At 43.8% G+C, this 21,832-nt stretch overlaps 1 protein-coding gene across 1 annotated transcript in view; it reads left to right on the top strand.

Moving 5' to 3' along the window:
• The window catches only part of grin3bb (glutamate receptor, ionotropic, N-methyl-D-aspartate 3Bb), a 142,568-nt gene that overhangs the window by 60,442 nt on the left and 60,294 nt on the right, over positions 1 to 21,832 (top strand). Inside the window, exon 2 of the mRNA XM_056276942.1 lies at positions 11,000 to 11,613. Within this exon, the coding sequence (XP_056132917.1) occupies positions 11,000 to 11,613 (614 nt within the window). The remainder of the gene's footprint in view (positions 1 to 10,999; positions 11,614 to 21,832) is intronic.

Genomic DNA, 21,832 nt, shown 5'->3' on the forward strand with positions numbered 1-21,832 from the left:
GCTCCAGACACTGAAGAGGGCAGCCACTCACCTGTCATAGTAGAGTGTCTCGCCATTGATGTGAGTGCTATCCCAGCAGAGTTCTCTCAAGCTGACTTACTGCATGGATCTAGCACCCTACCTAGGATGTCACAGCAAGACTGGGCTGCGGAACAACAGAACGATCCCCCTGATCAGCGGAGACATAGACATTGTCAACACAGGAAGATGTCTTACTTACCGTGTTCGCCAACAGGAAGACCGAGAAGTTCAACTTACGCTTAGAGTGATGGATCAACTTGTAGTAAACAATTGTATTCTGTACAGGAAGCACATGAACAGAGGTGAGCCCTTCTACCAGCTAGTTCTCCCCTCGAAGTACAGAGAAATGGCACTTGAAGGTCTCCACGACTCAGTCAGTCACTTGGGAATGGACGAGCATTGGATCTTGTTTGTATGTGTTTCTATTGGCCAAGAATGTTTGCGGATGCTGAAAGGAAAGTCAGAAATTGTAAAAGATGTATCCATCGTAAGGCCAGAGCTGAGAAAACTGCCCGTCTAGTGAACATCCAGACAACTCGACCACTCGAGTTAGTCTGCATAGACGACTTGTCCTTGGAACCTGATGGACGTGGAACAAAGAACATCTTGGTCATAACAGACCATTTCATCAAGTATGCCGTCGCCGTTCCTACCACTGATCAGAATGCAGTAGCCAAGATCCCGTGGAACAGTTTCTTTGTCTACTACGGCATGCCTGAACGACTTCACAGCGATCAGGGTTGCGACTTTGAGTCCGCTCTCATCAAAGACCTTTGCCAACTGTTGGGAATAAAGAAGACAAGGACAACCCCTTACCGCCTCTGAGGCAATCCCGTCGAGAGTTTCGACCGAACACTTCTGGAGATGTTGGGAACCCTCCACAAAGAGAACAAGTCAAGTGGCGGGATTTTGTGCAGCCCTTGGTCCACTCATACAACTGCACCAAAAATGACACGACTGGATTCTCTCCTTACCAGTTAATGTTTGATGTGGTGTTTGGACTCAGTCCAAGACTGAAGAGAGTCACTCACACGGACTATGTGAAAAAATTGAGAGATACTCTGCAAGAAAACTACAAGCTTGCCATTGAACACAGTGAAAAAACTGCTCCGTTCAACAAGCAGAGAAACAACCTCAAAGTCAGAGTCAAGTCAATTTTGTTTGTATAGTCCAATATCACAAATTACAAATTTGCCTCAGTGGGCTTTACAGCAACACAACATCCTGTCCTTAGACCCTCTTATCGGATAAGGAACAACTCCCTAAAAAAACCTTTAACAGGGAGAAAAAATAGGAAGAAACCTCAGGGAGAGCAACAGAGGAGGGATCTCTCTCCCAAGATGGACAGCGTGCAATGGATGTTGCGTTTACACAATACAACATTGAAAGAGGATAAACAGAATTATAATGGACTTATAAAATATATGAAGAATATGATGTGCAGGATGCCAAGCAGTGTCCAGATGCCACCGGAACAGCCTAGGACTCAAGCCACGCGACCAGCGTCGTCATGTTTTTAAAAAAAAATGTATATATGGATTTATAGGATACAGTGGCTTGCAAAGGTATTCATACCCCTTGAACTTTTCCACATTTTGTCACGTTTCGACCACAAACATAAATATACGTATTTTATTGGAATTTTATGTGAAAGACCAACACAAAGTGGCACACAATTGTGAAGTACAAAGAAAATTATACATGATTTAAAAAATTATTTTACAAATAAAAAACTGAAAAGTGCGGTGTGCAAAAGTATTCAGCCCCCCTGAGTCAATACTTTGTGGAACCGCCTTTTGCTGCAATTACAGCTGCAAGTCTTTTGGGGTATGTCTCTACCAGCTTTGCACATCTAGAGACTGAAATTTTTGCCCATTCTTTGCAAAACAGCTCGAGCTCAGTCAGATTAGATGGAGAGCGTTTGTGAACGGCAGTTTTCAGATCTTGCCACAGATTCTCAATTGGATTTAGGTCTGTACTTTGACTGGGCCATTCTAACACATGAATATGTTTTGTTTTAAACCAGTCCATTGTAGCCCTGGCTTTATGTTTAGGGTCGTTGTCCTGCTGGAAGGTGAACCTCCGCCCCAGTCTCAAGTCTTTTGCAGACTCCAACAGGTTTTCTTCCAAGATTGCCCTGTATTTGGCTCTATCCATCTTCCCATCAACTCTGACCATCTTCCCTGTCCCTGCTGAAGAGAAGCATCCCCAGAGCATGATGCTGCCACCACCATGTTTGACAGTGGGGATGATGGTGTGTTCAGAGTGATGTGCAGTGTTAGTTTCCCGCCACACATAGCGTTTTGCATTTAGGCCAGAAAGTTCAATTTTGGTCTCATCTGACCAGAGCACCTTCTTCCACATTTGCTGTGTCCCCCACATGGCTTCTGGCAAACTGCAAATGGGACTTCTTATGGTTTTCTTTTAATGGCTTTCTTCTTGCCACTCTTCCATAAAGGCCAGATTTGTGCAGTGCACGACCAATAGTTGTCCTGTGGACAGATTCCCCCACCTCAGCTGTGGATCTCTGCAGTTCGTCCAGAGTCACCATGGGCCTCTTGGCTGCATCTCTGATCAGTGCTCTCCTTGTTCGGCCTGTAAGTTTAGGTGGACAGCCGTGTCTTGGTAGGTTTGCAGTTGGTCTTTCACATAAAATTCCAATAAAATATATTTATGTTTGTGGTTGTTATGTGACAAAATGTGGAAAAGTTCAAGGGGTATGAATACTTCTGCAAGCTACTGTATATAAAAAGAAAATGTGATGAGGGGAACGCCAAGCAGCGTCCAGGTGGCGACCACAATCACCACGGAGACCTGGGAGGAGAACCGACTGCATGTGTGACGGTTTCATTTTATGCAACATCACAAAAAGCCAAAAAATCATGTCCGAGTCTAAACAAATCAGCAGATGTGTCAAGTAACAGGCATATATCACTCTGTAGTACATTACCCAGTCTTTAACATCCTGTATCAGTGTGGGCCAGTAGTAGCCAGCAATACCCTGTTTCTGGTGCCTCTGATGCCATTGTGATTCCAGTACCAGGGTTATTGTGGCACTTTGTCAGAACACTTCTCTTCCTCTGACAGCACAACTAGCCCCATGTACTGCCTGCTGGGGCCGGTGTAGAAGACTCTGTTGTCTGTTTTAAGAGCAAAAAAGAAACAGGCTGAGAAAGTTGCAGTTCAAAGTAAAAGGAAATGACTATCTGATTGAGATTAAAATACATTAAACATAAAGTCATTTGCACACTGCTTCTCCTACTCGGGTACAGGAGGTAAACAAGTACAGTTAACTTTTAAATGCTATTGGGCAGCATTATATTTTAAACAAATTGCGTTTGTGTATTAAACACGTGACCAAATTGTTACTAACCAGAAAGTCCCAGTTCTATTAAACCTCCATACGTACGTAATCATTTGTAAACTAAATCCTTTTTGAGAACTTCATTGACTTACACATAAAATATGTAACATTTGTTTGTTCAGTAACTCAGGCGTTTCTGGCTAACTAACGTTATTTTTACTTTTCTTTGTTTCTTTTTAATATCTACTTATCGTTACCTTTCAGGATAAAATTTGAAGAAGCCTGTTTCAATTTTACTCGGTGTGTGTGATCAATGTTGGAGGTAATTTCACCTTTTAAGAGGTATTCCTGCAAATGACGGTAGAAAGCAAAAGAATCCATCCATCCATTATCCAAACCACTTATTCTTCTCAGGGTCATGGGGATGCTGGAGCCTATCCCAGAATCTATACAAGGCAAAAAAAGAAGAAGAAAAGATCCATATCCATATCAGGCGAGGGGATGACACTTTTTTTGACAATGCTGTAAAGCGATAGCGGTGACAGGAAGTAGATGCATTTTCACGCATGCGTAAAACAAATTGGGTTTCTGTAACGGATCGGGGAATGACAAGTGTCATATTTATGATACGGAAAACTACAACCCAACTTGAAAAGGTGTGCGGACCCGGGCCAAAAAGAATGCCAGCATGCAGATGGATACATTGGAGGAGAGGCCCGTCGGTGGCACTTGTGGTGAGTATGTTTGTTTGCTGGCACACATTATGAATGATGGGTAGTTAGCTAGCTAGCTAGTCTCTAGCTGGAAGTCCTGCGACAGGCGCACGCAACCATGTCACCTCAGTAGTAAATAGTGTGAGCAAACTAAGATGTAACGTTACTGTATGTCTTGTGATTTCAGAGAAAAGAAATTTGTTGTTTAATAGCCCAATACACTTGTGAATGGTCGTCATTATGACAGAGACAGAGTTGTGAAAATAGTGAATGGCTCTCTTTTTTTCTCTCTCTCTCTGTGCGTGCGTCCTGTGTGGGGGGATGTTAGATAGCAAATAAGGTTAATAGAACGTTCTACATTCATTCAATAATGAACAATTACATTCTATTAGGTGTGTCCATGGCCTCTACTGCACAGCTGGCAGATAAAAGAAACTACCATGAGTTGGAGATGTGGAAGCTGAGGGCAGAGTGGCAAAAGGAGAAGATTGATGAGCTGACCAAGGAGAGACTATCTGAAAGAGCAGTTGGTATCAGGTAAGTCTCCCAACACACAATATGTAGTCAAATTATACTACAGTTGGGCCTAATTATGTGAGTTAACTGTGGACACTAGTAGGGTATGCATGCGCACGTGTGTTCCTTTGTGCCATGTGCTGTGAGCCTTATGATTGTATTTGTATGTTTTGACAGCTCTTAAAAAGGACACAGGTTCCATCCAGGCAACTCCCTTGTCTTCAAATTCCTCTTGTGACAGCTCAATGGAATCTTCCTCTGATACTATGTCTGACTCCTCCTCTAACACGTCCTCATCGGGGGGACAAGAAGAAGAAGAAGAAGGGGAAAGGGAAAAGTATGGGAAGAAGTCAAAGAAAATGGAACCAAAGACACATCAGAGAGGTTAATACGCTACTTTCACCTCTTTCCATTCACTGGGTTTTCGGTTTGCTCCTGCTTAGCTCTGCTGTACAGTTGTTGCTCTTCTGGCTGGTTCTTCCCACATGACGTGATATTGGGTATGCGATTGTTGTTTGTACTAACTAGTTATACCATAACAAATCATATTCTGGATAGAGAGGAATAACCTGGTAAACCATCTACATTTAGGTCTCCTAGTCACAACCATTCTGATCTCACGTGTTATACTGTAGATTGAAACTACAATTGAAGTGTTTGACTCACAAGCCTGCATTTAGTGTAGTGTGTGGGTGTGTCAAAGAGTATGTGTGCGAGTACAATAAACATTTTTTTTACTGTGGATAACACTTATTCTATGTTCTCTGAATTGCAGCCCAAAAACGGGAACAAGTGGTGGCCCGGTACAAAAAAGTTCTTAGGCGGTTCAGTAGAGGAAGGGCGGGACCATGTCTGGTGCTTTCAAGCATGTCGGGATGGACCAGAACACGGTGGTGGTCAATGCTACAGTCGCGGAGCTGTTCATTGCTGCGCCTGGCAAGTATCAGGAACTCCTTGAAAACCACAGCAGTCAGGGGAAACTCAGTGTTTGCCACACAGTGTACAACTGCAGCTCAGGAGGACCCAGCAATAGAGGACAGAATCAATGCCTATAAGGCTTCCAGAAAGCTGCTGCCCCTAAAAAAAAAACGTGAGCTGTCATGCTGGGGTAGGAGAGTAGGAAAGCTGACCTAGGATCTAAGAAAGTTTTCACACCTACTGTTAAGTTGTAGAAATAGGAAAAACTAAATCCTGGCCTGGATCAGCACTGATACTCTCAAATGTTTGTTGAATTTTGACACCGTGAAAGATGTTATATATTATTTTATAAAGATTTTATTTGTTATATTTAGACACTTCTCTGTGATGCACTGTTAGCGTTGGTGAATTTTTATTCAGCCATGTTTACACTTGACAGAAATTTATTTTTTATCTACCTATTTAGGCAACTGTTTAAGATTCCAACTAATACAGGCACAAAGCATGTTCCTGTAGGATTTTCCTGACATCTTCCTGGTTGCATCTAAATGCAAAAGCCATGGTCTACAAAGAGCTTACAAAGCATAAATGGGATCTCATTGTTGAAAGGTATCAGTCAGCAGAGAGGTGCAAAAGAATTTCCAAGTCATTAGATATACCATGGAACACAGTGAAGATAGTCATCAACAAGTGGAGAAAATATGGCACAACAGTGACATTACCAAGAATAGGGCATCTCTCCAATATTGCTGAGAAGTGAGAAGACAAGGAGGAAGCTGGTCAGGGAGGCTGCCAAGAGGCCTATGGCATCATTAAAGAAGCTGCAGGAATTTCTGAGAAGTACTGGTTGTTCCCTGTGTAACAAGTTCTATTTGGGCCAAGATATCTAACCAAGTAATTCTTATCAGGACTCAATCGGTTAAACTGTCTAGTAAAGGGTTTAAGACTCTAGGTTGACTCTAGGACAGGGGTCTCAAACTCAACTTACCTGGGGGCCGCTGGAGGTAGAGTTTGGGTGAGGCTGGGCCGCAAGTATTCCAAAAAAAAAAAAAAGTACAACCGATCCAATGTTCTCAATCATTTTTTATTTATATATACAGGTGATCAAAACAAGACAGGTAACAGTACAAGTGCAGGAACAAAAACGAACAGTGTGAGACAAAAAGGGGACACCAGGTTCTGTTATGACGAGATGGAATACTAATAAGCTAAAAAAAAAAAAAACAACAAAAACAAACAAGCTATCAAATAAGCTCATTACTGCAGGTCAATGAGCTCCATTTGAAGCACAGGAGGGGCATCTTGCACATCAAAGGAGAAGGGGTCAGCAAAAATTTGAAAAGTGGCTCTGTGTGTCTTGAACTCTGCAAACCTGTGATCAAATTGCTCCTGTAGCTTCACAATGGCATCAGCATACTTCTCACCGCTGAATGGTGTGCCTGCATCCATGAGTGCCTTGCATGCTGGGAAATGGCAGAGGTTTGTCTGAGAGAGCTGGGCTTTCCATAACACAAGTTTTGTGGAGAATGATCTCACGTTGTCATAGGCCGCACTGACAAGCTGCCCCTGGTTTTGTAATTTCTTGTTCAGTACATTCAGCTCATGTGTGATGTCAACAAGGAAAGCTAAGTCCATGAGCCATTTGGGATCACTTAGCACTGGAACAGCCATCCCAGCCTTCTCCATGAAGGCTTTCACTTCTGCTCTCAACTCAAAAAACCTCTTCAAGACATTTCCCCTGCTGAGCCAACGTACCTCAGTGAAGTAGAGCACATCCTCATATGCTGACTCTATTTCCTCCAAAAAGGCGCGGAACTCCCGGTGCTTTAAACCCCTGGATCTGATATGGTTGATGCATTTCACAACGACAGACATCACATTGTCAAACTTCAGGCATTTGCTGCAAAGGGCCTGCTGATGGATAATGCAGTGCAGAGCAATGGCCTCCTCCACACCCTCCTCTTCCAGTTTTTTTTGAACAAGTGCCACCACTCCATTTCTCCTCCCTGTCATTGATGGCGCTCCGTCGGTTGTTATTCCAGCAAACCTCTTCCATGGCAAACCCGCATCCACAATGGCATCACACAGCTGGCGGAATATCTCTTGAGAGGTGGTCTGGCCATGCATTGGAATCACTGTGAGCAACTCCTCCATCACTCCAAAACTGTCGTCAACACCACGGACATAGATTGCGAGCTGCGCAGTGTCAATGATGTCTGTGCCCTCATCAAGAGCGACTGAGTATGCACAGAAACATTTGGCTTTCTCACGGAGTTGATCATATCTGTTACCTGACAGGTCAGAAATGCGCTCTGCCACTGTGTTGGCTGCAAGGCCGATGTTGCTAAACTGACCCTTCTTTTCCGGACAGACTATACTTGCAGCCTGTAACATGCACTTGTTAACAAACTCCCCTTCTTTGAATGGCTTTCCCGACTTAGCAGCAATCATCTCACTCACCACGTAGCGAGCTTCGACTGCTGCATCATGATCTTTGCTAGCTTTCTTGAAGAAATCTTGTCGCTTCAGTAAACATGTGTTAAGATTGGCGACCCGTTTCTCTCTCTCATCTCCCTGGTATTTTGTATACTCATCAGCATGTCTAGTCGAGTAATGACGTCTGATGTTGTATTCCTTGTGCACCGTACTTTCTCGGTGCATATAAGACCGTTGGGCTGCCTCCTCTGTGCTCAACAAAAAAATATGCCGTCTCCCACTTTTCCTGAAATTGTCTGTGCTCGTCACCAACTTTTCTCTTTACGGCAGGTTTTGAGAAAGACATAACTGGGGCTTGCTGACAGGATATATTTTCCTTCCACTTGGTGTCGCTCCGGAATCAAGTTTCAACCAAGTTTCAACCGTTGCTGCTAATTCGCGCTGCCCGTTATGGTGCGTTCAAGTTGTGCTCGGAAGTCGGGCTTTCGGAGCTCCGAGTGGGACATTTCAACTGGAAGTCTGAAATCCGAGTTGTTCCAATTTACAACTTCCAACGTAACGGGAACGCACCATGACTTGACAACCAACGCGACACCGGAAGCTGTCATGAGCCTGCGCTATGGTAGCTCATAAGTGAAAAATAAAAGCCCAGGGCAAGCGCGGTCCGCACTAACACTAAACTTTGATGTCAAGTAGGGGGCCACAAAATAACGTGCGGCCCGCGGGCCGCGAGTTTGACACCCATGCTCTAGGAGTATAAAAGGCACACTGACGAGGTTTTAGAAGAAAGTATTAAATGCCGGCGGTCTTTTATCATCAATATGATCAATATTCAAATCCTTTCTCAATAAGGTCAAACATATCAAACATATATATAGTACACATTATAATTCCTATGACTAAAGCGGTTGCAACCTTGAAAATAAAATAAAAGTCAATAAATGTCCCATCTACCCGGGTAGTGGGATTTTGGAAAAGAGCTCAAGTTTGCTTAGCTGCATCCTGCACGTTGTTGCCGCCTGGCGCGGATGAGGGTACTGCTCCTGGCGCGTGCAGCGTGCAGAGTTGAGAACGTGCTGTCTGAAGAGAGCATGCGTGGTGCAGCGCGTGCATGCAGACTCGAGCAAGGGCGCTCGGCTCGGGGGTCCTGGCTCGCCCTTCAACACTTGGCGAGTCCACAAAAAACCCAACCTGAATACAGCAGGGTTCAGTTAGGAGTCTTATCTAAATCTCGACTGTACGGTATAACTTCTAGATCACTTCTAGATCAATCCAGCATCAACTCACCTTACCTCACGTGAACACACATGAACCGAACGCTCAGATGAATCAAAGACTCGTTCGCTAACGTTACATAGCTACAGCTTAGCTATTAGCACCGTGAGCTAAACATCATTCAGGAGACTCATATCAAATATGTAACTTGGTCTCCGATTGGTTTTTAAATATCTATATGAAATATGAACTTTACCATCGTGAAAATGAAATATATATCACGAGTTCAGTAAAAGAAAAGAGTAACGGCGCTCCGTTTCATGAGCTAGCAATAGCTGAAGCACCCGCTAGTTTAGCTAGCATGACTCGGGACATGACTCGTGACATGAGGGGAATGTAGCCAACCGGAGCTTTGGCTCGGTTAGACTCGGAAAGAGAACAGTAAAGGGTGGACTGTTCACAGTCGCACACTTCTCTTGCGTTAACACAACAGGTTTTATGAAACCAACTCCAAGTTACAGGGTTATCTTTATCTTAAATCTGTGTCGATGTCTGGAATAACCTCCTCCACCGAGATCCGCTTTGCTGATCAACTCCAGACTGATGCAACATAGGGAAAGTGACCTACATATGTGGTCTGCTGCGCCCTCTATTGGCGATAGGGGGTATTACAAGTAAATAAGTAAAATCATGGAAAATAATACAAGGGGATATTAACCCTTTCTATGTAGGGGAAAAATACATGGGTTACACCTGCATGTGACAACAGTCTCCATGTTCTTCATATGTCTGGGCTATGGGGTAGGGAGGCAGGACGGAAGCCTTTTCACACGAACAAAAACATCCAAGCCTGGCTAAATTTTGCAAAAAGACACATCTAGTCTCCCAAAACTATGTGCTATGGTCTGATGAAGCTGAGGTTGAACGTTTTGGCTATAATTCTAAAAGGTATGTTTGGTGCAAAAACAACACAGCACATCAACAAAAGAACACCATACCCATGGTGAAGCATGGTGGTGGCAGCATCATGCTTTGGGGCTGCTTTTCTTCTGACAGAACTGGGGCTTTAGTCAAGATGAAAGAAATCGTGAATAGTTCCAAATACCGGTCGATTTTGGTGTAAAACCGGCCTCAGGCGTCTGCTAGAAAGCTGAGTATGAAGAGGAATTTCCCCTTTCAGAACTACAACGACCCAAAGCACACATCCAAATCAACAAAGGAACGGTTTCACAAAAAAAAAAAACCAACAACAACGTTTTGGAATGGCCCAGCCAGAGACCGGACCTGAATCCAATAGAAGCTCTGCAGAGTGACCTGAAGAGGGCTGTGCACAGGAGATGCCCTCACAATTTGACAGATCTAGAACGTTTTTGGAAGTAAGACTGGGAAAATATTGCCAAGTTAAGATGTGCCAAGCTGAGATCTGTAATAAAATCAAAAGGTGCTTCAACAAAGTATTAATTTAGGGGTGTGCATACTTATGAAACCAGGTTATTGTAAGTTTTCTTTATTTCTTTTCCAAAAGGTTTCAGTTTGTTTTTCACTTGAATTTTATAGGTTGCGATTTAAGACAAAAGGTAGAACAAGTTTTGCATTCTTTATCTTGGTTTCGCTTTTTTTTTACATCACAAAAACCTGTATTTTAAAAGGGATGTGTATACTTTTTATATCCACTGTAAGTTTTTCCCTCAGACAGGACATTGATGCCGCTTTTATTCATTAAAATGCTCCTACTAATGTGCTACACAGATGAGGAGTTCTCTGTGTCAGTCTGCCCTGAATTAGGGTCTGTTGTTAATTCATCCTTTCTGACGCATGTGTGACGTGTCTCCCTGTCTGTCTTTCTGACAGCCCATCTCTCTTCTGTCTCTTTCAGAACCGTTTCCACCTGCAGATGATGACGGGCATCCCACAGTCGGGCTTGTCAGAGCTCCTCCTCTCTGTGTTGCAGAGGAGCGGCTGGCAGGAGGGTGCAGCAGTGTTGTGTCGGGACTGGGAGGAGGCCGATGCGCTGCTGCAGCTGCTGGAGCATCACAGCAGATTGTGGCGTCTCCGCGCGCTCCTTAACCTCACTCAGTCAGTGCAGGATGACACCCAGATCTATGACTTCCTGTCCCGACACTTAAGGCCGAGCCAACCCTCGCCTGCCTCTGTGCTGCTGTTTGGTACCGACCCGCAGTGTGCATCCATGGTGCTGCGCAGTGCCCAGGACTTGGGCCTCACCCTGCCCACTGTGCACTGGATCTTGGGCCGGCCGCTGAGCCCAGACGAGCTGCACTCCATTGGGCTTCCGCTGGGCCTGCTGGCATACGGCCGGGTGGAGCAGAAACCGCTGGACTTCTACATCCGCGACGCTCTGCAGCTGGTTGCGCGGGCCGTTGCCATGGCAACAGTCGTGCGGCCAGACCTGGCGCTGATCCAGAACATGGTGAACTGCTTTGACAAACCCAATAAACACGAGGTGCCGTCTTCAGGACAGTACCTGGCCAGGTAACAGAATCTCATTTAAGAATCACTGTCACATTTCAGTCACTTACATAGCGACTACGGAAAACCATGAGGACAGACGCACAACTGGCCAACACACAACTGTTGCTACATACAAAGTATGACCCTTATTAGACACACACACACACACACACACACACACACACACACACACACACACAAAATATATGGACAAATACCCCACACACACACACAAAATATATGGACAAATACACACACACACACACACACACACACACATATATACACATACATACATACCTAAAAACTCACAAACCAATTGTACAACAAATTCATATTACTTTCTGTCTTTGTGACACATGGAAATATATAGTTAATCTGCACAGACATAAACACACTGTGTATTAATCAGGGCAGACACTCCCATATGACTGCAGCTCCTTGTCTCTCACACACACACACACACACACAGATTGTCTGCCTCTCATACAGTTCAGCACTATCAGCTGGAATATAAACAGAGGGACTTTAAGCTTTATTCATGAGTTCCACAGTGCCAGAGCTGTGTGTGTCTGAGTGTGTGTACTTTTATCTAACCACTGACAGCAAGCTCTCTCCCTCCGTCCTGGTCTGTCTTTCTCTGTCCTCGCTCTCTCTCTCTCCCCCCTCTCTGTTACTCCTCTCTGTCTCTCTCTGTCTCTCTCTGTGTCTCTCCTCTCTCTGTCCTCGCTCTCTCTGTCAGTCAGTAGTTCAGAGAGATGCTCCCTGTTTTGAGGCAGACTGAAGCAGCATCATTAACAAACCCCGTCGGCCTCCAGATGCTTTTGCATCTCAGACACACAACACATTGTGTTGTTTTGAAGTGAAAAATGTATGGCACTATTTTAGATAGTTTTCTTTTTGTCTTGCTTGTTAGTCAGTCCTGTTGTGAGAGAGGAGGTCCAACAAACAAGATCCTAAACCTTTAAAGGATAACAATCTTTCTCATAATGGATAATTGATTTGGAAAGACCAAATCCATACAAGTTTTTCCATCATGCAGATGACACTTGTGCCTTATAGGCACATACAACTGAGTATCATCAGCATAACAATGTAAAATTATTCCATAACTGTGTATAATTTGACCAAGAAAGGAAATATAAAGAGCGAAAAGTAGAGGGCCAAGAACTGAAACCTGAGGTACACCATATTTAACGTCAGAGAATTTTGATGTAATGTTACTCTAGTAGACACTGTTCTTCCAGATAAGTAGGACTTAAGCCAAGAGACAGCTAAACCAGACACCAAAATTACAATTTAATTTGTGTAATAGTGTACAGTGATCAGTTGTGTCAAAGGTGGCACTGAGGTCCAGTAGTAGAAGCACAGAAGTGGAATTGGAGTCCATAGCTAGTAAAAGATCATTCACCACTCTAGTCCGAGCAGTTTCAGTGGAGTGACAGGGCCTGAAAACCGATTAAAAAGGTTCATATAGATGGTTTTCTTATATAAGGATCAAACGTTGTTGATGCACAACTGTCTCTAGTACTTCAGAAAAAAATGGAAGATTAGCGACTGGTCAGCAGTTATTAAGAGACTCTGGACCGAGGTCTGTTTTTTTAAGTAGAGTTTTAAAACTGCTGGGAACGGTGCCAAGTAGTAAGTGATGAATTAACAATATCTAGCATTGTAGGTTCCAGGAAAGGCCAGAGATCTTTAAAAAGTTTTTCTGGTAAGGGGGCAGGTAGTTGGTTTAGATATAGGCATGCAGATATAGGTTTAAGGAGGTTTATATTCACAAACAGTAAAGACATGTCTGTCATGCTTTCATGTCTACTTGCATGCCTGCAGGGGTCATGCCACGGTCGGTGGTATGTGCCATCTGGTTGCAGGTGGGGGGTGGGGGGGTTGTTATCCTGGGCCACCTGGGTATATCACTTCTCTTGGCGCATGGAGTGCTTCTCGCTGGAGAGGGAGTGGCGGGTGGGAGGACGTTGGTTGTATCTGTGTCTATGGCCTACATGTTCAGCAGGGGGGTCCTGGTTGGGGGCATGTTGGAGGCACAGGACAGCCCACCATGCTGTACACACTTGGTAGAATGCCGAGTGTACCGGGGATGAGCCACGGGCCTGTTCCGAGGGGGTCTGCTTGGCTGCTCTGGCAGGCTGTGCTCTTGTGTTGGTCTAAAGCAGTTTAATTTGCTTTAATTTATCCATTATGATCCATAATGTAGGTATTCAGCTGTTCAGTTATACGGGGCATTCATTGCCGTATTTTGCGCTTCATAGTGTGCCACACATTCTCAGTCGGAGAAAGGTCAGGGTTGCTGGCATGCCAAAATAGCACCCATATTCTCTGTTTACACAGCCATGCACTTGTAATCTGGGCAGTATGTGGTTTGCGTTATCCTGTTGGAAAATGCAGCGAAGTCCCTGGAAACTTCGGCATCTGGATGGCAGGATATGTTGCTCTAAAATTCATACATGTCTTTCTGCATTAATGGTGACCTCACAGATGTGCAAGTTACCCATGCCATGGGTACCGAAATACCCCCATACCATGACAGACAGTCTTTTGGACCTGACGCTGATAACAGTTTGGATGGTCCTTTTTCTCTTTTGCGCAGATAACACAATTGCTGTTTTTTCCAAAACACTATCGGAAATATTGACTCGTCGGATCATAAAACATGATTCCACTGTGTTACTTTCCATGTCAGATGAGACTGAGCCCAGGCAAGTCGGCAGCGCTTCTGGACAATGTTGATTATAGAAAAGAAGAAAGCCACTTTATTTTGTCAGTGTACGGTTGTATGGTTACCATGACATTTGTTTTCTGCATTTAACCCATCCTATTGTATAGGAGTAGTGGGCAGCTGTGGTGCAGCGCCTGGGGACCAACTCCAGTTCTTCTTTCCATTGCCGTGGTCAGGGGTAAAGACAGGAGTATTAACCCTAACATGAATGTCTTTTTGATTGTGGGAGGAAACAGGAGCACCCAGAGAAAACCCTCAAAGACACAGGAAGAACATGCAAACTCCACACAGAAAGGACCTGGGATGGCCTGGGGTTCGAACCCAGGACTCTCTTGCTGTGAGGCAACAGTGCTGCCCAAGGAGCATAGTGGCCCATATATGGCTACAGCTTTGCATAGTAAAGCCTTAGCTCACATCTGTGAATAAGTGGCGAATGTTGTTTACTGACAAAGGTTTACTGAAGTATTCTCGAGCCCATGTCATGATATCCATTACAAATGCATGATGGGTTTTAAGACAGTGACGTCGCAGGGGTCGGAGAATGTGCACTTTGAGAAGTGGCTTGATGGATGGAGCGAGAACAGAACATGAGCGGGGTGGCTGGTGGCCTTCATGATGTTTTGGGCTTTCCTATTGCAGCAGGTGGTGTAAATATTATGAAGGTGTGGTAGTTCTATGACAATGATTTTTGCTGCTGTCTTTACAGTCCTTTGAAACAGTCTGCAGTCCTGAGCAGTCAGGCTGCCAAACCAAACTGTGATATAGCCTGTCAACACCCTCCGCATGGTACTGCCATAAAAGTTCATAAGCGTTTTGGTACTCACAAAAACTCTTGATACGCCTCAGAAAATACAGTCTCTGCTGTGCCTTCTTGAGGATGCAGTTGGTGTTGACAGACCATGTGAGGGTGTCTGTGATGTGTAAACCGAGAAATCTAAAACTGTCCACAATTTCAACAGATGACCCATTGATGGAAATAGGAATATGATTTCCTTCTCAAGTCAACAATGATTTCTTTTGTCTTATTGGCATTGAGAGAGATGTTATCATGGCACCATATGGTTAAATCTTCTACTTCCCTCCTATAGGCCCTCTCATCACTGTCACTATTACTCCAAATCACTGTGGGGTCATCTGTGAATTTGATGAAGATGCTGTTCTCATATTTGGCAATACAGTCATGTGTAAACAGACTGTACAATGGGGGACTGAGACAGCAGCCCTTATCAGAAATGTTGACTCGTCAGACCAACAAACATGATTCCACTGTGCTACTTTCCATGTCAGATCAGACCGAGCCCGAGGAAGTTGGCGGCGCTTCTGGCCAGTGTTTATGTATGGCTTCTGCTTTGCATAATAAAGCCTTTTAACTTCCATCTGTGGATGCAGCGGTGAATGTTGTTTATTGACAAACGTTTACCAAAGTATTCCTGAGCCCATGTCCCAACCATCCATCCATTATCCAAGCCACTTATCCAAATTTGGGTCACAGGGATGCTGGAGCCTATCCCAACAGTCATTGGGCAGCAGGCAGGAAGACACCCTGGACAGGTCGCCAGTCCATAACTGGGCACACACACACACACACACACACACACCCACCCACACACACCCACCCCCCAAGGGACAAGTTAGTACGGCTGATCCACCTGACCTACATGTCTTTGGACCGTGGGAGGAAACCAGAGCACCCGGAGGAAACCCACGCAGACACGGGGAGAACATGCAAACTCCACACAGAGGACGACCTGGGACGACCCCCAAGGATGTACAACCGCGGGATTCGAACCCAGGACCTTCTTGCTGTGAGGTGACCGTGCTAACTACTGCGCCACTGTGCCGCCTGAGCCCGTGTCATGATATCCATTACAGATGCATGACGGCTTTTAAAACGGTGACATCTGAGGGGTCAGAGGTTATGCGCATTCAGAAGGGACTTTTGGCCTTGTCCTTTACACACAGAGATTTGACCAGATTCCTTGAATCTCTTAATCATACTTGTATGCTGTAGAGGGTGAAATGCCCAAAATCCTACTGATTTGTCTTTGGGGAACATTGTTCTCAAAGTGCTGGATTATTTGCTGATGCATCTTTTGGCAAATTGGCAAGCCTCAACCCCTCCTTGCTCTTGAAGGACTAGGCGAGTTTTGGAGGCTTCTTATAAACTATATCATGAGTGCCTCGCCTGTTTAACATCACCTGTTTCACGTCATCTTGTTAATTCAACTTGTCACATCGTTATTAGTACTAAATTGCCCCTGTCTCAACTGTTTTGGAACATGTTGCGGGTATTAATTTCAGAATAAATGTATATCTTCAAAAAAACAATGCAGTTGATAAGGTAAAACATGAAATACATTCTTTATACTGTTTTTGTTTGAATAAAAGTCAAAGTAAATTTAAAAATCACTCCGTTTTGTTTTATTACCATTTTTCATACTGTCCCAACTTTTTTTTTTGAATTGGGGTCGTATGTGTGTGTTAGCTGTATTTAATGATTATTGAAAATGATGGGCTCCTATGGCTTCCTGGTTGGGAGTTTAGTGTGTTACCGGCTAGATGGAAAAGACTGAACATCTATTTATCCACAATGATCTACTACTAGTACTACTAGTACTACTACTTTTGGCTGCTGATGTTAGGGAGCGCCACAGCGGATCATCTGTTTCCATTTCTTCCTGTCCTCTGCATCTTCCTCTTGTCACACCAGCCACCTGCATGTCCTCCCTCACCACATCCATAAACCTCCTCTTTGGCCTTCCTCTTCTCCTCTTCGCTGGCAGCTCCATATTCAGCATCCTTCTCCAGCATCTCTCCTCCACACATGTCCACACCATCTCCATCTTGTCTCTCTTGCTTTGTCTCCAAACCGTCCAACCTGAGCTGTCCCTCTAATATACTCCTTCCTAATCCTGTCCTCCTTTGTCACTCGTGATGAAAATCTTATCATCTTCATCTCTGCCACCTCCGCCTCCTGTCTTTTCGTCAGTGCCACTGTCTCCAAACCATATAACATAGCTGGTCTCACAACCATCTTGTAAACCTTCCCTTGGGTAACTCTTGCTCGTACCCTTCTGTCACACATCACTCCTGACACTCTTCTCCACCCACTCCAACCTGCCTGCACTCTTCTCCACCTCTCCTCCACACTCCCTGTTACTTTTAACAGTTGACCCCAAGTATTTAAATTCATCCATTCCTCCGTATACTTTCATGTACTTCATCATTCCACCACCAAGTCTCCTCGTCTTCCTTCCTCTGTCTAGATGACACACCAAGTACCTTCGTAGCTGTCTCCCTCACTATTTCTGCAGTAGTTGCCCAGCTATCCACCATTTAATCCTTGGCTCTGCCTTCACTCTTGTCCTCTTCTTTGTCTTCAAAGTCATCCTACAGACCACCATCCGATGCTGCCTAGCTATGCTGTCACCACCTTGCAGTCTCCAATCTCTTTTACATTGTACCTCTTGCATAAGTCAATTCAATTCAGTTCAAAACTTTACTGCAGACTCAGGGTCCATAACAGACAAAGACAAATAGGTAAAAGACAAACCCCAGACAATATACAGAGTAAACACAATAAAATAACATAACAGGAACAAGTCAGTGTCTTATCAGAAGGCAGTTATACCAGTGGTCCCACTGCCGGGATTGGTAGCGCGTGGCCCTGAATCTTATACTAGATAAACTCTTGATGATTACATTATCAGAGTCATTGAGCTGGCAAATAAATTTATACATGAGATTTCTTAGAAGAGCCTGAAAGGTACTGACTCCTGCAGCCACAAACTTTTCACTTGCACTACACCATCTAGGTCTTTTTAGTAGTATTCTTATAGCATCATTATAAGCTACTGGAAGCCTCTGTAAGCTTGCTTTTTTTTGTAGTGTGACCACATGTGTGCAGTATAAACTGGTGTACAATGTATAGTTTGTCACAGGTGTGCAGTATAAAGTGTTGTACAATATGTAGTTTGACCACAGGTGTGCAGTATAAAGTGTTGTACAATATGTAGTTTGACCACAGGTGTGCAGTATAAAGTGGTGTACAATATGTAGTTTGACCACAGGTGTGCAGTATAAAGTGTTGTACACTATGTAGTTTGACCACAGGTGTGCAGTATAAAGTGGTGTACAATATGTAGTTTGACCACAGGGGGGCAGTATAAAGTGGTGTACAATATGTAGTTTGACCGCAGGGGGGCAGTATAAAGTGGTGTACAATTTGCTCTGAACAGAGACATCTGCACACTAACTAAACACACACCAAACTTGCGTGACAGAGTGTGTGCTTGTGCGTACATCATGCAGCATTGTCCATAAACATCATCATCGTCTGTCATGTGTTCAGTAATATAATGTCCAAGATATTTCACCTTATTACACACCCCAAGATTATTATCAGACAATTTAAAATCAGGACATTTTAGATGATTGACTTCTTTGGTTCTGCAGATCATGACAACCCTCTTACTAGCATTGTATTTGATATCATGCTGCACACCACACACACAACATACGTATATCAAGGAGCTGCTGGAGACCGGTGCTACAGGGACTAAGGACAAGGTCATCAGCATACATAATATGGTTCACCATGGCATTACCCATCATGCACCCAGTGTTACAGGCTTTCAGCTGCTTGGACAAATCATCAATATATAAATTGTAGAGAACTAGAGACAGAATTCCGCCTTGTCTGACACCACTGCTAACCCCAAATGGGGCTGAAACACTATTACCCCATTTCACTTGCATAGTCTGGTGGGCATACCAGTAAGCTAGGATTCTCACAATGTATTTAGACACCCCTCTGACTCAATTTAACAAACAACTTTCTATGATTAACACGATCAAAAGCTTTAGAAGCATCAATAAAACACTTAAGAACCGATGAGTTTTGGCCTCTGTATTTGTTGACAATTTCCTTTAAGGCATATATACAAAAGCCAGTGCCATGTTTAGATTTAAAACCAAACTGGTTATCTGTGGTTATTCTTTGTAGGACTTGTGGCAGTATGCTGGCTAGAGCTATAGGCCTGTGGTTCTCTAGGCTGCATACTTTACCAGCTTTGTCCTTAATGACTGACACTAACAGTACAGACAACACTGAGTCTGGTAACAAACCATGGACCATAAAGCCAGTAAAACAAATAGCAAGGAGAGGAGCTGTCCTCGGACTGGCATATTTAAGGTGTTCAGCAGTAACATGATCTAAGCCAGTGTTTCTCAACCGGGGGTCCGCGGACCCCTAGTGGTCCGTGGTGTAATTGCAAGGGGTCCGTGAAAATAAAATATCTTTAAAAAAAAAGATCCTATGACATTTATAGAAATAGGATTATTTTACTCAAATGTGACTGAGACCTTTATCTACCTAAACTATAAAGGGTAACAGGACTTTTTTCTCTAATTACATCTGTTTCACAAGTGTAATTTATTGTATTTTAATAAGAGATCTCGCTCCCGTTTGCATTGTTAAAAGTTACTGCATAAAAATTCTGTTGTTACATATATCTGAAAGTTACTGAATACATATTCTGTTTTGTTACATATATCTGAAAGTTACTGCATAAGAATTCTGTTTTGTTAACTATATCTAAGTTACAACTGAAAGCTCTTATTTTTGCCCCAAAGAGTGAATAAATGCTATAATGCAATTTAAAATGCAGTTTCTACTGTTTCTATCAAATTGCAACCCCCCTCCCCCAAGATCAGGTGGAGGGGTCCTCAGGGTAGATCAAAAATACGCAGGGGGTCCAGGACCCCAAAAAGGTTGAGAACCACTGATCTAAGCCACTTACCTTGTTAAAAGACAGCTTGTGTATAGCTTGGTAAACCTCGTGTGACATGATCACCATTGAATCATCACTCTCAATATTGCCCCCTTTATACAGATCGCCGTGGACACAGGTGAATAAGGTACTGTAATGCTGTCGCCATAACTCAGCAATGTTGTCTGTACCGGAGATACCATCAACAGTGCATGGTAGAGATGTTTTACAGTTGTTGAGAGGTCTCACTTCTTTCCAAAAATTAGCAGGATTATTTCCTAGCAGTTTCTCAGCCATGGAATCTGCCCTCGTGGCTTGTTCATTTTTACAAATGAAGCGAATGGTGTATTTGTATTTTGCATTAGTGGGCTTCTTGTGTTCAAGCTCAGGCCCTCTTCTGGGTCTGCCTGCCATAGCCCATGATTTAAAGGCTTCACGTGCTTCTTCATGATACTCAGCTACATACTTGTTCCAACCAGGCCTGACGTTATGTGTCTTATTTTTATACTTATAGTAGGGCTTACTAGCTTCATACAGAGCACTAACAAGATCATCATACATGCAGCAGATATCTCCCCTATGCCTCATATCCTTACAATTAATGTCTCTGCACATAATTGCATCTCTAAGCAGATGTACACTATCTAAGGTTTCATCTGTACGGGCATGATAGGCTAAGATGTCCTCCTTTGTAAGAGCTGACCAGTCCAATCTTTCTGCATTATCACTATCTCCATTACTAGACAGCACAGGCAGACGTTCAACATTTATAGCCATAGCAAGAGGTATGTGATCAGTTGTTGCTGCCCCATACATAATACCCGTACTCCCCAATGAGGCATGTGCATCAGCAGTGCAAATACAGTGGTCCAGGCATGACGTAGTGTGCCAGGCCTCACTCACTTATATACAGTGCATCCGGAAAGTATTCACACCCCTTCACTTTCCCCACATTTTGTTATGTTAAGGCCTTATTCCAAAATGGATTAATTTCCTTTTTTTTCCTCATCAATCTACACACAATACCCTATAATCAGAAAGCGAAAAAGGTTTTGTAGACATTTTTGCAAATTTATTAAAAATAAAAAACTGAAATATTGCATGTACATAAGTATTCACACCCTTTACTCAGTACTTGGTTGAGGCACCCTTGGCAGCGATTACAGCCTCAAGTCTTCTTGGGTATGAAGCTACAAGCTTGGCACACCTATATTTGGGGTATTTCTCCCATTCTTCTCTGCAGATCCTCTCCAGCTCTGTAAGGTTAGATGGGGAGCGTCGCTGCACAGCTATTTTCAGGTCTTTCCAGAGATGTTCAATGGGGTTCAAGTCTGGGCTCTGGCTGGGCCACTCAAGGACATTCACAGACTTGTCCCGAAGCCACTCCTTCGTTGTCTTGGCTGTGTGTGTTAAGTTTGTTGGTAACTTTTGTTGGTGCCTATAATACAGTTAATACGGTAGCCTGTTTTGTTAGTCACTTCTACTGCAGTCTTTATGGTAACCCTCCTGTTAGGAGGATGGCGCGCTGCTAGTGAAAGGCACTTGTTGAAATGTTCGGTAGGCTGTGGCCACTTGCTGTTGAGAGCGCAAATAAAACTCATTTAAATAAGTACAGTTGTCTTATTTGAAACTAACATTGGTAGCAGAGGATGGCTGCCTCGAATGACTTCAGACAGCCTCCTGGATTTGATGAAAAGAAGCCTTATGAAAACCGGAAAAATGAAGTGGAAAT

This window comes from Lampris incognitus, chromosome 3 (assembly GCF_029633865.1).
Source record: "Lampris incognitus isolate fLamInc1 chromosome 3, fLamInc1.hap2, whole genome shotgun sequence".
Classification (NCBI taxonomy): Eukaryota; Metazoa; Chordata; class Actinopteri; order Lampriformes; family Lampridae; genus Lampris; species Lampris incognitus.